Raw genomic sequence first — 16,698 nt, 5'->3', positions numbered from 1 at the left:
CTGGCTCCTGGGAGGCACATCCTGCGATTTACCTCCTCCACGATGGCTCAGGGCAGGGTCGGTGGGGGCCCCTAAGGTTGGGGTTCAACCTTTTTTTATATTTCTTGACAGTACTTACCTCGACATTTGTAGAGTGTTTGAGCTACATTATTTTGGTAAAAATGCATTCTTGAATAGTGTATTGATGGAAAATGTGTGGTTAAAAAATAAGGAAATTTTTTTTATCTGCGTGTAATATTATTTTATTGAAGAATGTGTGGTTGAAATGATGTCAAATCACTATTTAAGAATATATTATTTTAAAATAATGTGGCTCAAACAGGTTCTTGGTGTGGGCAATATGAACTATCCTAATCATGTGAGTATTAATTTGCCATGAGAGTTGGAGAATTATGTTTTTGTTTGTGCCCATAAACTATAATAATCACTCCTTATCTTAATTATTGTTAAATCAACATATTTGTAGTTAATAATAAACTAATTCGTCATTGGGCAGAAAATTATTCTTATATGCAGGTCCCATAAACTTTTCTAGAAAAAGGGAAATTTTATTTTAAACCCCAATATTTTTCTTTCTTTTTGGTAAAAGTAATAGAATTGTATTAAACTTGACTAATTATGAAGAATCTAGCTTCCCAAACAATGCCGTAAGCACACAAGCAAAAAATTGAACGGCTGAGAGCATCTCCAATGCAATAATATGAATTATTGTACACGTGACAAGCAAAATAAAAATGAAGAGAAGAGCATCTCCTATTAAGATGTGAATTGCATTAGTTGTCGACTACGCGTAAATGATATAAAAGACACTCTTCAAATTTCTTTACTATTTAATCATTTTGGGATGATGTGATACACATTTTGCTACAGTACAATGCCATTGGAGATGTTTAAATTGTCGTTAGAAACAAAACTTGAATGCTGTAAAAAATTAAAAAGCTAAAGAACCCAATTTTAAAAACAATCGAATATACAATAAATACATTTTCTTTATTAAACGATTTAGAAAATTGTAATCCCAATCTTCATTCTTTCGCGAGATCACTAAAAAAATCAACCTTGAGATTTTAGTTTTGATATAAAATATCGATATCTCTTGACTACAAAAACTAAGCACTCGTTTAATTTTATTAAAAATAAATTTTTAATAGATTTTGATTAAAATTGAAATATAAAATTATGAATCTCAAGAATAAAAATATTTTTTTTATTATTATTTTTTAATATAGGACCAAATACCGGCTAAAATTTGAAAGTCGAAACTCTATTTATCAAATAATTAAAATTTTATCATTCAAATATGAATTATCTGTACCCCAAAAGTCAAGTCGACCGTCTAATCTGGTCTAAAGAGAGGATTCTTCCAACGACCTTCCAAAAATGAGGACTACCAGTTCAATAAAATCCAATTTCTCTTCAAGTTTTTCTTTAACCTACAACTTCCCCTCGTAATTTTCCAGTGCAAAAACAAAACCCATGTAGGAAAAATCACCAGTTCATCATCAAGATCGCAACTGTGTGTTCTTTTTTGTCCCTGTTTAATTAGCAAACTTGTTTCTAGAGAGAAATGTTTCATGAAAAGAGTCGGAGAGGTGGTTTGGTAGGCGGCTAATAAGTAATACCTAATATAAACAGAGATCAAGAAAAAACTCAGAGGATTCCCATTAGATCTGGAATTACAGGGCTTTTCTCGGGTCTGTGTTGAAGTTTACTTCATTTGTTTTCAGGTACCTGAAGTAAGCAATTTGTTTGTACTTTGTGCTTGTATCATCTTGGAGTTGGTTTTGGAATTGTGACCTGTTTTTCCAGGCTAAGATATTGAATTTTTTTGACGGATTTTTTGAACTTGGATGGGTATTTGCCTTAGCAACCAAATCAAGGCCGAGAGCCCATTTCATACCGGTACAGGTATATTCTCAATCCACCGTCACTGTCTTTATGCAAAGCTAAAGAGAGAAAACAGTGAAAATATGTTTACTATTTGAGAAAATGGAAAGATTGAAGCAAAAAATCAAATTTGGGATGTTTTAGTTTTCTGAGACTAAGAATTCATGTCCTCTGCATTTGCTGGTTTGCTGTATCATTTGCCTTCAAAGGGAATAGGATACCTGAATCTACAAATGCTGCATAGTAAATTATTTCTTCATTGATTTTAATTGGTGGCAACTAATTTCTTCTATACATTTTTACTGCATATGTTTTGTGAGGAGTTTTGTGTGCTTGAAGGGGGAATTTTAATGATTAAATATGTAAGGTTTATTTTAAAGATGAAATATGAATAACTAAATCTCTCCCTCTTTTAACAACTTAAGTTCTTGGACAATTCAATAGAGTATTAAAGCATACAAGTGTTCTAAGTTCTAGTCTTAGTGTTTCCTATTTATGAAAATTTTGCTTGTCAAGCCTTTGATGAAAAAATAAATCCAGTGTGCCATGCATTTGATGGAGCATGTGGAAGCCAAATATTAATAGCATAAGCTTTTAGATTAGGTGGTTTAATAGTTCTAATAATTTACATTTGCAAATTGAGTAGGCAATGGAAAGCTCTGATAATCTGCACGCAAAGTATACATTTTGATATTTTAATCTTAATTCTGGAAATTGGATGATGCATATAGGCGTGACTCCTTCTAGAAATGTAAGTGGAGATGGGATAGAGTTGAGTAATTCAAGCAGCGTGGGTTCATCTGCTTCACTATCCCAGACTCCTCGGACTGAGGGTGAGATATTGCAGTCCTCCAACTTGAAAATCTTCTCTTTCAGTGATCTCAAGGCAGCCACAAGGAACTTCCGCCCCGATAGCATCTTAGGTGAAGGGGGTTTCGGTTCTGTTTTCAAAGGATGGATTGACAAGAATTCATATGCAGCATCAAAGCCAGGCGTCGGGATGATGATTGCTGTTAAGAGGCTGAGACAAGATGGGGGACAGGGTCACAAGGAATGGTTGGTATGTGCTAGCTCCTTTTTTAACTTTTTAGTCATTTCTCATGTATATCGCCTTTTGTGTTTTGTACAATACGTGCATGTTCTTATACAGTATTGTACAGGCATTGACAGTACAATGTATGAGATTATAGCTTCTTTTCTTCTTTAATTATTACTGTGTGTAGTAGTGTCAAATACACTCTAATAAACAAGCCATAACAGTATTCATTCATTCTTGCAAAATGTGTCGTTGCATAGGCATTCTGCACGTGCTTTAAAATTTGGTTATTCATTGCTTAGTTTTGCTTGATGTCCACTTACTTAGATCGGTGTAGTTAACAAATCTCATAAAGCAACTTTTATAAGTTCAAGATATTATATATCTGATTTAGATAAGCTTAATATTGTTGTGATGGCAAAAGTGAATTATGACAATGGAGCAGCTTGTTTTGTTGCACCCTTGACAAGCTTCATTGTTGGATTTTCAGGCTGAAATCAATTATCTTGGTCAGTTGCGTCATCCTAATCTTGTAAAATTGATTGGTTACTGCCTAGAGGATGACCACAGACTTTTGGTCTATGAGTTCATGCCCAAGGGTAGCATGGAGAATCATCTATTCAGGAGTGAGTTCAATATAACCTCATGTCTGTCTTTTGTGTGATTAGGAGTATATATTTCTCTGAACCTATTGCCTCACGTAATTAAGTTGACAATGATTTTGTGTTGAACCAGGAGGTTCTTACTTCCAGCCACTTTCTTGGAGCCTACGAATGAAAATTGCTCTTGGAGCTGCAAGGGGACTTGCCTTTCTTCACAATGCTGAGACGCAAGTAATATATCGGGACTTCAAGACATCAAATATCCTGCTTGATTCAGTACGTATTTTCAAAGGCTAAACTGGTATTGGCTCTATGGTGTCATTGGATTCCCTTATACACATAATTATAGACTTCCTAACGATTTTATGCTTTTGAATACACAGAACTACAATGCCAAACTTTCTGATTTCGGGTTAGCCAGGGATGGGCCAACTGGTGATAAGAGTCACGTCTCTACTAGAATTATGGGGACTTATGGATATGCTGCTCCTGAGTATCTATCGACAGGTATATTTGACATGCTCAATTCCTCATAAATTCATTGACCAATATGATTGTATTTTGCATTTATTCTCCTTTATTTTGGTCAATCCCTCATCTTTTTCTGCCAAGTGTTATCCATATTTGTTATTGTCTACATGATATTCTAGCTACTAAATGCTATGTTAAACCTTGAACTTCCAAGAGCATTTTTTATTCGTTTGATTTGCAATGAATGTTCATTGCTTAAATGATGGACGGTTATCTGATAAATTTCTCTCTTGCTTGAAGGTCATTTAACTGCCAAGAACGATGTATACAGTTTTGGCGTGGTTCTGTTAGAATTTTTATCTGGTAGGAAAGCAATAGACAAGAATCAGCCAGCACGGGAACATAATCTGGTTGACTGGGCAAAACCTTACCTCACAAACAAGCGTAGGATTCTTCATGTTCTGGATGTCCGTCTTCAAGGCCAATATTCATTGGGTCGAGCCCTAAAGGCCGCTCGTCTTGCACTCCAATGCCTATCCGTGGATCCCAGGTCAAGGCCGAACATGGATGAGGTGGTAACAGCTTTAGAACAGCTTCAGGAAACTTCAAAAAATGATCAAACGAATCACCAATCAAACCGGCAAACTCACCATAACGTTCGGCCTAGTTCATGCAGAAGCAGTGCTGGAGAAATGCATGGAGTAACAACTCATCCCAGACCATCAGCTTCCCCTCTTTACACGTAAAAAGAGGTACAACTATAACCTCTTCGATTCATTGGTGTAGTTAATTTCATTTACAACCTTGTACGTGTAGCTGTGTACTATATAAACCATATTTGAAGAGAATTAATGTACAGTTGTTTGGCAATGTAATTTGTGATCTACCCTTGATATTAGTTGTCAGTTGTGATCTTCTTGCTCTCTGGAAAATGTTCTAGGGTTTTTGAGCTTGAGCTCCATTTTGTTTGAGTTTGAAAATTTTGTATTTTGTTTGTAAAAAATAAATAAATGCAAGTATGAAGTTAGTAGGTGTATGAATATTTTTTTTCTTGTATTTGTGAATTAGGATGCCTTTCTTAAGCTTTTGTACTCCATTATGAGGTTTAGTTAAAACAAACTCAATAATTTTATATCTTTTTGAATGATTTATTTCTACATATTATTATAACAAATAAAAATCGTTAAAGTTTCTTCTCTTTTTTTAATATCTTAAACTTTTGAATTACATAGCTCAATGCGTTATTATAAATGACATCTATTTTGATTCGAAGTTTTGTTTTCGCTTAAAATTTAGTGGTTGGAACGTATTTTGACCTCGAGAGAGAAGAAAAGGGCAATGATTTTAATTGTCAACCAAAATTCACAGATTATTATATAATGAAATGAATGAGACAATTAAATTAGTCTTGGCATAAAATTCCCTCAATTGCACCTTTTCACGGACAAATCTTGAAAGAGAGTAAATCTAGAATTTTCAATTTCACATTTGCAAATTGTATGTATTATAAGCTATAAATATNGCACTTAATTTTGAAATAAGAAAAAATTTCTTGTCAAATGAAAAGATTATCATTCGGGCGTGCTTGACAGTGCTAAGCAAGTCTTTCAGAGCACTGGATTAAACATATGGTCACGACTCACAATATTTACTGGTGTGTAAAGTTCTCCACTCTGCAATACCAAAATATGCGCAAGTTATATAAAATTTAAAGAAATGTAATGCCTATTTTCACTTTGTTCTTAATCTTCTACTATTAAATATTGTATCTCCTAGGGCTGTAAAAAAAATCATGAAATTGCAAATCGAACTAAAACAGTTGAGTTGAAACCGTTGGTTTGGATCCACGTGGACCCGTGGTTTTTTCTCTCAAATCGAACCAAACTGTTTCAAAAATGATTTGGTTTAGGTTTTAATTTTCAAAAATCGCATAAAATTAAATTGTAATAATTTTTTTAATTAAAACATTAATTTTATTGACTTAAAATTTTACAGTTTTCACTTTTCAGAAAAAAAATATCAATTTAGCAATACAAATTATAATGAACCTATTGAAATAATTATAGAAAGTAAATTAGATTCATTATTATTGGCATATGGTTTAACAAGTTCACAACATAGGTCCTCACTCAATATCTAAACTAAACTAAAATTATTCAAAAATCATATGAAATGATATATATATATATATATTCAACAATTCAAATCGTAATTCAACAAAACTATGTCAGCAAATCAGGTTCAAAGTTTCAGAAGCCTTAACATAAACTTTCATTTTCCTAACATTTGACGCTTGTCTGTCATTGCTAAATGAATTGTTAGTTGTCTTTACTTGTTAGTCTACTAATTTCTACCCGAATCACCTCTTTATCTCTTCTATTTCGATAAGTCTTAAATTCTCATTTAAGCCATTTTTTCGTTGTTCTTTCTTTTATTTGTTGTTTCTGAATTTATTATACACTTATGAATTGTGGTTTGGATAGAAAATTAATTGTTTGTGTGTCTAGATGATTAATGAACTTCTTTGTAGTTTGAAAAAAAACGAAGGACACATTTTATTGATTGTGTGAAAATATTAAAATTCTCTAACTAGTACTACCACCATCTACTTTCATAAAGCAGTTAGAGAATGATATTCGTCAATTCTCAATAAACCGAAACTCTATTAATCTTTGTACATCTAAACATACTCAGTTCAATCCTTATTTAACATCTCACTACTAAGATGAAAGAAGTTTTAATCAAACTATAATATCAGAATGTAACTCTACCTTTATCAACCGTTATATGACAATATAAATGTCAAACAAGAAAATGTAAATAAAATAAAGAAAGATATATTTGTTCTATTAATATCTTTTAGCAAGAAACTTTGAAAATAATTTATTCATGGATTTTATGGTAAATATGAATGAAATTTAACATTTAACATTATTAGTTCTCGTTTAAACTTATATGTTAACTTATGTTAAGTATGTTATTATAATATCGATAGGTAAACCGCGGATAAAATCCAACCAAACTGCAAATTATGGTTTGGTTTAAAAAAATTTCAAGCTGCATAAAATGTTTTGAGTCGAAAGTATAGCACAAATCACCCAAATCGAATTGTGTTCACCGCCCCTAATATCTCCTGGCATTGTAATGAAGAAATGATCCCCCGCCAACTAGCAAATATCGTGGCCAATATATCATCCATTATTCTCTGATGAAACTTTAAATATCTAATTTACTTGTCCCTATCCTTCAGAAATAAGTTTGAGCGTGATTTGATTTGTGTCAGTTTCGACTCCAATCTGAAACCAAACTCAAATTAGTCGGTTTGGACAAATTTCAAATCAAACCAATTCACTCTAGCTCTTAAACCGAATTGAACCACTGCTTAGTCAAATTAATTTAAAAAAAAAAAAAATTGTTCGAATTTTAAGCTCACTTAAATTACAAAAACTAAAATAACCAAATAATTTTATATTATAATAACTATTGATTAACAAATAAAATTAGATTAATGGAGACAAATTAATAGAAAACTTAAAAATTTTATTGCATTTTTATGTATCAGTATTCTGACTGCTTGAATATGAAAAAAAAAAATACTAAGTATAACATAATAAATTTGTGAAAGAAAATTTTCAGTGCTATTACTTATCGGCAATATCATAAATTAAAGGGAATCGAGATATACTTATAAAATTAGAGTTTATCTTTTGATTTTTATTTTTCTTAAATTAAAAAAATATGAACACGTAAGTGAGTTGAGTTGGTTCGATTAACCAATGATTTGAAATTTCAAACCATGATTGAACTGATCCACCATGATTTTGTTTAAAAGAAAACCAAACTAAACCAATTACTTGTGTCAAACCAACCTGAACCAACATGTTTGATTGGTTTGGTCGATTTTTAGATTTTTTGGCCTAGGCCTACTTTGTAGTAGTTTTGAAATAGAGATTTATTTATTATGTTGATACTAATTAGATAGTTATTCGAATGTGGAAGTTGGTCGAGGGATATTCAACACCCTGTCTAATATTCAATTTAACATAAATAAACGATATGAAATGTTGGATAAAAATAAGTAAAAGGCAATAGAAACATACTCCATATATAACAATTATTAGTAGTAATAATTTGAGACAACATAATTAGGGCTGCGGGCTACATGCTTTCCTTTTTCGTGCAGCCGCTGCTTCAGCCCAACATCACTGTCTTTCTTGACGTTTTTTACCAGCACTAATACAAAAGTGAAAACACAAAAGTAAAAGTGAAAAATAACCCCATACCAAAGTGGCTAAAGAAACGGAAGACCAAAAGTAAACACCCAAAACACACTTAAAACTAATCCTATACTAATTCCCGATTCTATTACGAAGGCGGGAAAAATATTGGAAAGTAAATTAATTGGTCGAAAGGAAATAATTTTCCATCCCAATTTTTTTAAACCCTGAAATTCTTGCCAGTGAAGGTCTGTCCAAATTGCCAACTGGCTGGTGCAATGTTCCATGAAGTAGATGAGCGACGATCACTAGCCGTGACCCTGAAAGACAAGGCTTGACCCACGAGGACTGAATTGGATTGCCAGTTTTGTCCCCAATTGCGACTCATCGGCATCCATTGAGTGTTTGTACCTTTGATGCTAAGCCTCACGATATCTCCTGCACCCGCTACATTAGTGATCAAAACCAAGTTGAAGTAACGAAAACCATTGATTGTGAATCTGATCCCCCCTTGCTTTCTACATGGTACCCTGCCAAATGTTTAAAAAAGGGGGGGGGTTAATGCCAAAAAAAAAAAAAAAAAAAAATTAAGTGAAAAGCAAAGAGCTAAAAAGATCAGATAGTGCAATTGGCGGGTATTTCCGGTACAGTGGACCACCTAAACGGCGCCGCTTTTAACGGAAACAAGACCAAAAAAAAAAAAAAAAAAAAATTAAGTGAAAAGCAAAGAGCTAAAAAGATCAGATAGTGCAATTGGCGGGTATTTCCGGTACAGTGGACCACCTAAACGGCGCCGCTTTTAACGGAAGTGGTGGGCCCAAAGGCGCGTGAACAACAATAGACACGTCAATTTACTTTCTTAGCACAGTCCTACCCTGATTGCCCGGCAAATTGTAGCATGTTATTTTACTACAATACCCTCCAAAATCATTCAAAAGTCATTTCCATATTTAACCCCGACACATCCTACAATACCTCTGTCCAATGAAAATGAAATGTTAAAACAAACTCAATAATTTTATATCTTTTTGAATGATTTATTTCTACATATTATTATAACAAATAAAAATCGTTAAAGTTTCACTTCTGCCCAATTCTAAGAAATTAAATTCTTCTCTTTTTTAAGTATATTAAACTTTTGAATTGCATAGCTCAATGCGTTATTATAAATGACATCTATTTTGATTCGAAGTTTTGTTTTCGCTTAAAATTTAGTGGTTGGAACGTATTTTGACCTCGAGAGAGAAGAAAAGGGCAATGATTTTAATTGTCAACCAAAATTCACAGATTATTATATAATGAAATGAATGAGACAATTAAATTAGTCTTGGCATAAAATTCCCTCAATTGCACCTTTTCACGGACAAATCTTGAAAGAGAGTAAATCTAGAATTTTCAATTTCACATTTGCAAATTGTATGTATTATAAGCTATAAATATACTAAGTGGTATGCTATTTGTACATAATGCGGTGTTCGTTCTCTTCATATGAAGAGGGATCCACTAGGATAAATTATATTTTATTTCAAGTGGGTTATTCTCTACGTGTGGGGAGTGGATACCCTTATAGACGTCCTGATGTATATGTAGTATAACTGATTTGTTGTACCTTTTGTTAGAGGCCAAATAAATTATCAAATTAAAATAACATTATGAATATGAGCAAGGAGAACCCAAGCCGTCTTAGCTCAGCCGGTAGAGCGCGTGGCTTTTAACCACGTGGTCGTGGGTTCGATTCCCACAGACGGCGATGTCTCGCGAAACACCAGAAAAAATATTTTCGTTACCATATGTTATATATTTTAAGCTTGGGTAAAAAGGAAAAAAAAAAAAAAATAATAATAATAAATAAATAAATAATTAGCTATCATTATTCTTACGAAACTGTTCCGTGTTGATCGTTTAATATGACTTCATCAAAATTGACGGAGCTTGTAACTTGGCCAACAAAATTTCCAAGTTAATTTATACATTTGGCAATTCAATTTTTTTCAGAAGCGTGAAAATGACAGTATCATTTTCTATTATTGAAGATTTGATTTTTGACATGGGCGGATGAACATAAAAATGTTGAACTCAATTCAATAGTTCGTTAAACTAAAACAAATTAAAAATTAGTTTTGTTGAACTTTAAAATTTTATGAATAATTATTTTTACTTTTAAATTTATTTCAACAAATTTGGTACGTTAGACATGCTTCACAAATTTCCTTGTCATTTAAGTATTTTGGGATGACGAGACACTTTTTAGTACAATCCACATCCCATTAGAGATGCTCTAAACGTGTTAACAAATGGAAGTTGGCAAAAAAAAGAAAAAGTCACGGTTATACCATCTTCCGCGCCATCTTCATCTACAATCGAAAATTATCAGCTGCAAAATCACGGGCGATTTCCGAAGCTCTAACCACATCTTTGAACCAAACTGAGAAAGAGTTAGATTCATCTTCCATAAACCTTCGCCCGTTCAGGAAAAAATTCATCATTGTCAAACCAGATTGGGAAAACATATGGCTTAACTTTTCACTCTCATGCCCAATATCGAATAATGTTATTTTGCATCTTGGCGGTGCTTTACGTTTGTATTCTTTTTGTGTGTGTGTGTGTGTGTGTGTGTGTGTGTATGCAACTACAATTCTACTTGCAGTACGTAACCGAATTTCCAGTGTCGACTTCATTCAAGGATTTTTCGTTTTAACAATGGACGAAAGGCCTCAAAGCTCTATATACTGGGTTGGGACAATACAACCGCAAACGATACACTGCTGGATGTGGCCCAATTGTTGTACATTTTATATTGAAGCTATTTTCTAGAAATATAGCGTTATAATTTACTCTACGTTTAATTGAGATAGAAAAACGGACTTTTAGTATATTTTAACAAAAATTGACTAAATGTGTAAATAAATTTTTTTGAATTGCAAAAAATGTGTGATAAACTTAGATTTTTTTAGATTTTGCCGAATTATTGTTGCTTAGCGGAGTTGGTAAGGAATCGACCTCCGTGGTGAGGTAACCATGGGGTTTTAGAAGGGAGGCAGGGGGCTTCAAATCAAAATATCATTAGGGATTATTTAGAAATTTTTATTTCTGCAAAGTTCTATTAAAGAATAAGAGTCCCTGTAAAATTCGATTTTGCCCTAATTTTTCTTACAAAGCGGGAATTGTCTTTAGGCTTTATTAATTATCAAAAAGAGAGAAATAGAGGATAGAGAACATATATGAGCGATTTGTTCTTGTAAACCTTTTTTCATCATAGTGAATCATTGCAAAGGTGGGAGAGGACGTAAACATATATTGAAGCGAATCTCTATAAATTTTACACGTTCTTGAATGTTTATTTTTCTTTCTTCGAATTAATTGTTCTCGGTGGAATTGGGTAGGGTATATAATTCTCAACGTATATAAGAATATCTTATTCAATTATTCAATAATATTATTAATTAAACAATATGATAAATCCAGATAATTAATCCTCTCATCTTACCGTTCCATTACCATCCCCTATGTCATTTTGAATCTACGAACATGCTTGATTACACTTGAGCAAAACTTATACTTACTTTTAAACAACTAAAAATGCTCGTCTCGCGCCTATATTCATACTATCTCTTTATTTTTTTATTTTTTATTTTTTATTTTTTAAATAGAGAAAAATCTTATGGCCTGAGAGGATAGAACTTGTATTACACACTATAAGTACCTTTTGATCTTCTTCTTCTTTTTGGGATCTCCAGAATATATTCTTCGGATTCCCCAACTTTCACATGAAAGTTTTCAATTTCCATTTGATTTTGTTTTATTATTTCAATGTACAAAGATTTTGTTTCTTTTCTAAGGCACTTCTTCAAAAGATGATTCGTTTGTTTGAAAAACAGATTCTAATCAGTGGCATTTTCATACCCCTTAGAAGAATCCTATGTCACTGAAATTCCAAGATTAAACAATAATGTACTAACCCACTCACATGACCTCCTACCAACTTGTCAAAATATCTCGATTTCAATTTTACGAGCAATTTAAGCTTTTAAATTAAACAATTCAATATAGTATATGAACTTAAAAGGTACGCTGTATCTTTTTTTTGCGCCAATTTTATTAGATAAATTTTACCCTCGATCCTGCCTAGTTTAGTCTCTTAAAGAGCACTATGAATGTGGCGCGCATGTAGTTGAGAGATATTTAAGACATAAATATAAATAACTTTACATTTATTTCATAGCGGTTGAACCATTTACGTTTGTAGATTGAATAATTAAAGAAAAGTTACTTAAATAAGGTAATAAAACTGAATTTCTGGCGTGCATTCCATTTTGCATAATATCAATATGCATCCATCGAGTCTAGGAACAAAATAATTCTATTTCCAACTACGACAATTAAACATCAGAGACACATGATGAAAAGACATAAATTATGGGTTTACTCTGACAAATAAATTCTCATGGAAAAGAGAAAGAAAGAAAGAAAGAAAGAATCTAAGTTACCTAAGTATATAAGGTTTGGTCTTAATTGGTAAGAATGTCAAGTGGTCCTTTTAGCCTCTTACCATTGTTCTACCACCGAAAGGCATTTATTTAATTAGAGATAAGGCATATGTCCCTTTACACTTTTTTATCTCATAAATATCCAAACACAATCTTAATACAAAAAAAATGAAAAGTACGCAAGAATAATCTCGTATAATTGATATATACTATGACTTTTACATGTAGATATTTGTTTCATCTAGGAATGACTTTAACGAAAGAATAATATTGTTTATTCACATCATAGTTATTAGATTCGATCTGATCATTGACCTAATGAAAACATGAGAAGAATGTTTGGCTACAAATAGTGCTAGCTTAAAAGATGTAAACTTACAAATTGCATAGTCCAAAATTCAAAAATTGTGAGTCTTGCACCTTATTAGCGTGATAAGTTGGGAATTCCCTATTTATGTGGTTTGTAAAGTTCAATTGTCAATTGGTCAAATATACTGATGGGACCAAACCATGGTTCACTTTAACAGATTTTCATTTAGATTGGCTATACTGAATTTGAAAACTATGGTTTATAGTGCAAGTATACGATAATCAATTCAACTATTTATAGTGCAGTTAGATTCTTAGTGTAGCCCTTTGACATATTTCTCTTGTTGTAACTAAGGGTCTGTTTGATTGCGAAAATGAAATTTGGGTGGAAAGAAAATGAATTCCAGGAAATTGAATTATCTAGAAATTGTTTTCTTGGGAATTGTAAATTATTATGTTTGATTGGTATAATTTTTCACGTGAAAAATGTTGAAATAAAAGTATTTTTTGGTGTTCGTTTGGCTTTGTTTTATATGAAAATTGTCAATTTAAGGGATATCAACTTCTATCATTGTTCCTAGAATTTGTTTCCATTGCCAAAAAAAAAAAGATCAAAAAATCATCTATATTTTGGTGTTCGTATGGCTTTGTTTTACATGAAAATTGTCAATTTCAGGTATATCTTTTTTTACAATTGTTCCTAAAATTTATTCTCATTGCCAACAATTAAAAAAAAAAGGTGGAAAACAAAAAACCACCAACCCCCTAGAAAAATAAAAGGTGAAAAATCACGCTTTAAGGTGTTGTACCTAGAATTACATGGAAAATGAATTCCCTAGAAAATTTTGTCAATCAAATAGGCAAAAAGTGAAAGTTGGAATTCGAATTCCAAGTTCCATGGAAAATTTGGCAAATCAAACGGAGCCTAAATTATAAATTTATAATTGATACGTGTCATTAATATTATATAAGAAAAAACAACAGGAATTTTTCAATCTTATTATCTTGTCCGACAAACTGAACCAAGGTTTTAGAAGGTGTAAGCATGACAAAGACAAGGTATGAGGTCAAGCATTATGACCCTAATCATGATACAGTAATATAATTCTTGACATAATATCACATATTATCTCATCGTTTGATTGTTTTAAATACAGTCAACATCACCATCAAATCATTTGTTATAATTTTTCAATTAAAGTGGCAAAACCCTTATGACACTTGGAGTAATAAGATGTTCTACCATTTTTAAAATCATTTTAATTATGCTAGATTAGTAAATAAATAAAATGACAAATACTTTGTAAATTTATAGTAACTTTATAAGGTAATTAGCATAAAACGTCCTTACATTTTAATGTTATTGTGCAAAACGTCATTATCTTTTATCTTTAGACGTTTTCACCTCTATTTTCACTTTTCATTATAGAAAATGTTATTTTCATCCAATTTCTCAATAAAAATGTAAAATGACAAATATAACCTCCCATTTAAATAAAACGAAAAAAAGAAAAGAAAAATTAAACAACAAATTTCAATTATACTTTCGAACTTTTTAAAAAACTATAAATGAGTCCAAATAAATTATTAAAAGAATAATTAGAATAAAACACCCATACTTTTCAATATTATTGTGCAAAACATCCATATCTTTCGTTTTTTGACATTTTCACCCTTATTTTACATTATATTACGAAAATCATCATTTCATTCATTTTCTCAATAAAAGTTGTAAAATAATGAATATACCCTCTTATTTAAATAAAACAAAAATAAAGAACTATACTTCAAAAAATTGCAAAAGAAAAATAAAAATAAATTCCAAATAAAATAATTAAAAAAGAAAGTGGTTTTTTTGAAAAAAAAATTGTTTTTAATTATTTATTTGTACTTTTTAAAAAAAGTTGTGAGTATAGTTGTAATTTGCTATTTCCTTTTATTTTTGTTTTATTTAAATAGGAGGGTATATTTGTTATTTTACAACTTTTAATTGAAAAATGGATGAAAATGATGATTTTCTCAATTAAATGTGAAATAAGGATGAAAATGTAAAAAATGAAAGTATGGATATTTTGCACAATAATATTGAAGGTAGAGACATTTTATGCTAATTACCCTTTTAATAATTTATTTGAGCTTATTTGCGGCTTTTAAAAAAGTTTGGAAGTATAATTGCAAATTTTTTTAAAAATTTTCTTTTTTTTTTAATTTAAATATGAGGTATATATTATTTTACATTTTTTATTGAGAAATTTGATGAAAATGGCCCTTTTCGCAAGAAAATGTAAAAATAGGTGTGAAAATGCTAAGAAATGAAAGGTAAGAATTTTTTGCACAATAGCATTAAAAGATAAGGACGTTTTGTACTAATTATCCTAACGTTATATATATTTGCAATGTGTTATGAGAACTTCATACATATTTTTTAAATAACGAATAATGTTTTGTTAGTGGAGAGAAAAAACTATGATCATGGGTTTTTGTCGGACGTATTTCATTTTTAGGTTTTAAAAGTTAAATATTTAGTTGCACTTAATTTTGAAATAAGAAAAAATTTCTTGTCAAATGAAAAGATTATCATTCGGGCGTGCTTGACAGTGCTAAGCAAGTCCTTTAGAGCACTGGATTAAACATATGGTCACAAAATTTACTGGTGTGTAAAGTTCTCCACTCTGCAATGCCAAAATATGCACAAATTATATAAAATTTAAAGAAATGTAATGCCTATTTTCACTTTGTTCTTAATCTTCTACTATTAAATATTGTATCTCCTAGGGCTGTAAAAAAAAAATCATAAAATTGCAAATCGAACTAAAACAGTTGAGTTGAAACCGTTGGTTTGGGTCCACGTGGACCCGTGTTTTTTTTTTCCCTCAAATCGAACCAAACTGTTTCAAAAATGATTTGGTTTAGGTTTTAATTTTCAAAAACCGCATAAAATTAAATCGTAATAAATTTTTTAATTAAAACATTAATTTTATTGACTTAAAATTTTACAGTTTTCACTTTTCAGAAAAAATATCAATTTAGCAATACAAATTACAATGAACCTATTGAAATAAGTATAGAAAGTAAATTAGGTTCATTATTATTGGCATATGATTTAACAAGTTCACAACATAGGTCCTCACTCAATATCTAAACTAAACTAAAATTATTCAAAAATCATATGAAATGAAAAAAAAAAAAATATATATATATATATATTCAACAATTCAAATCATAATTCAACAAAACTATGTCAGCAAATCACGTCCAAAGTTTCAGAAGCCTTAACATAAACTTTCATTTTCCTAACATTTGACGTTTGTCTGTCATTGCTGAATAAATTGTCAGTCGCCTTTACTTGTTAGTCTACTAATTTCTACCCGAATCACCTCTTTATCTCTTCTATTTCTATAAGTCTCAAATTCTCATTCAAGCCATTTTTTCGTTATTCTTTCTTTTATTTGTTGTTTCTGAATTTATTAGACACTTATGAATTGTGGTTTGGATAGAAAAATAATTGTTTGTGTGCCTAGATGATTAATGAACTTGTTTGTAGTTTGAAAAAAAAACGAAGAACACATTTTCTTGATTGTGTGAAAATATTAAAATTCTCTAACTAGTACTACCACCATCTACTTTCATAAAGCAGTTAGAGAATGAAATTCGTCAATTCTCAATAAATCGAAACTATATTAATCTTT

At 31.0% G+C, this 16,698-nt stretch overlaps 1 protein-coding gene and 1 non-coding gene across 5 annotated transcripts; both read left to right on the top strand.

The window, feature by feature from the left end:
* The first annotated feature begins 1,362 nt into the window (after positions 1 to 1,362).
* Positions 1,363 to 5,023, top strand: LOC111375949 (probable serine/threonine-protein kinase PBL11). 4 transcript variants are annotated; one of them, XM_022998873.1, is made up of 7 exons: positions 1,363 to 1,727; positions 1,868 to 1,908; positions 2,534 to 2,947; positions 3,414 to 3,549; positions 3,659 to 3,801; positions 3,909 to 4,032; positions 4,297 to 5,023. In XM_022998873.1, the coding sequence occupies exons 3-7, from the start codon at positions 2,606 to 2,608 to the stop codon at positions 4,740 to 4,742; spliced, it is 1,191 nt and encodes a 396-aa protein (XP_022854641.1). In that variant the 5' UTR covers positions 1,363 to 1,727; positions 1,868 to 1,908; positions 2,534 to 2,605; the 3' UTR covers positions 4,743 to 5,023. The 4 variants fall into 4 exon arrangements, with proteins under 4 accessions (XP_022854641.1, XP_022854639.1, XP_022854640.1 ...); XM_022998871.1 differs by having other exon boundaries at positions 1,810 to 1,908; positions 2,619 to 2,947; XM_022998874.1 differs by having other exon boundaries at positions 1,632 to 1,727; positions 2,764 to 2,947.
* A 4,867-nt stretch (positions 5,024 to 9,890) lies between these two features.
* On the top strand, positions 9,891 to 9,963 carry TRNAK-UUU. Its single transcript has one exon. It is a non-coding gene; the product is annotated as a tRNA-Lys (tRNA).
* Positions 9,964 to 16,698: the final 6,735 nt, after the last annotated feature.

Source organism: Olea europaea, unplaced genomic scaffold, assembly GCF_002742605.1.
Source record: "Olea europaea var. sylvestris unplaced genomic scaffold, O_europaea_v1 scaffold1433, whole genome shotgun sequence".
In the NCBI taxonomy this organism is placed as follows: Eukaryota; Viridiplantae; Streptophyta; class Magnoliopsida; order Lamiales; family Oleaceae; genus Olea; species Olea europaea.
The sequence above is the reverse complement of the archived record's forward strand: the minus strand, read 5'-3'. Positions and strand labels throughout refer to the sequence as shown.

Excerpts from the sequence above, each read along its gene's own strand:
- LOC111375949 (XM_022998871.1), top strand. The coding sequence starts at position 1,851 with ATGGGTATTTGCCTTAGCAACCAAATCAAGGCCGAGAGCCCATTTCAT. Across the intron at positions 1,909-2,618 it reads CCCATTTCATACCGGTACAG|GCGTGACTCCTTCTAGAAAT; the intron begins GTATATTCTCAA and ends TGATGCATATAG. Across the intron at positions 3,802-3,908 it reads CAAATATCCTGCTTGATTCA|AACTACAATGCCAAACTTTC; the intron begins GTACGTATTTTC and ends TTGAATACACAG.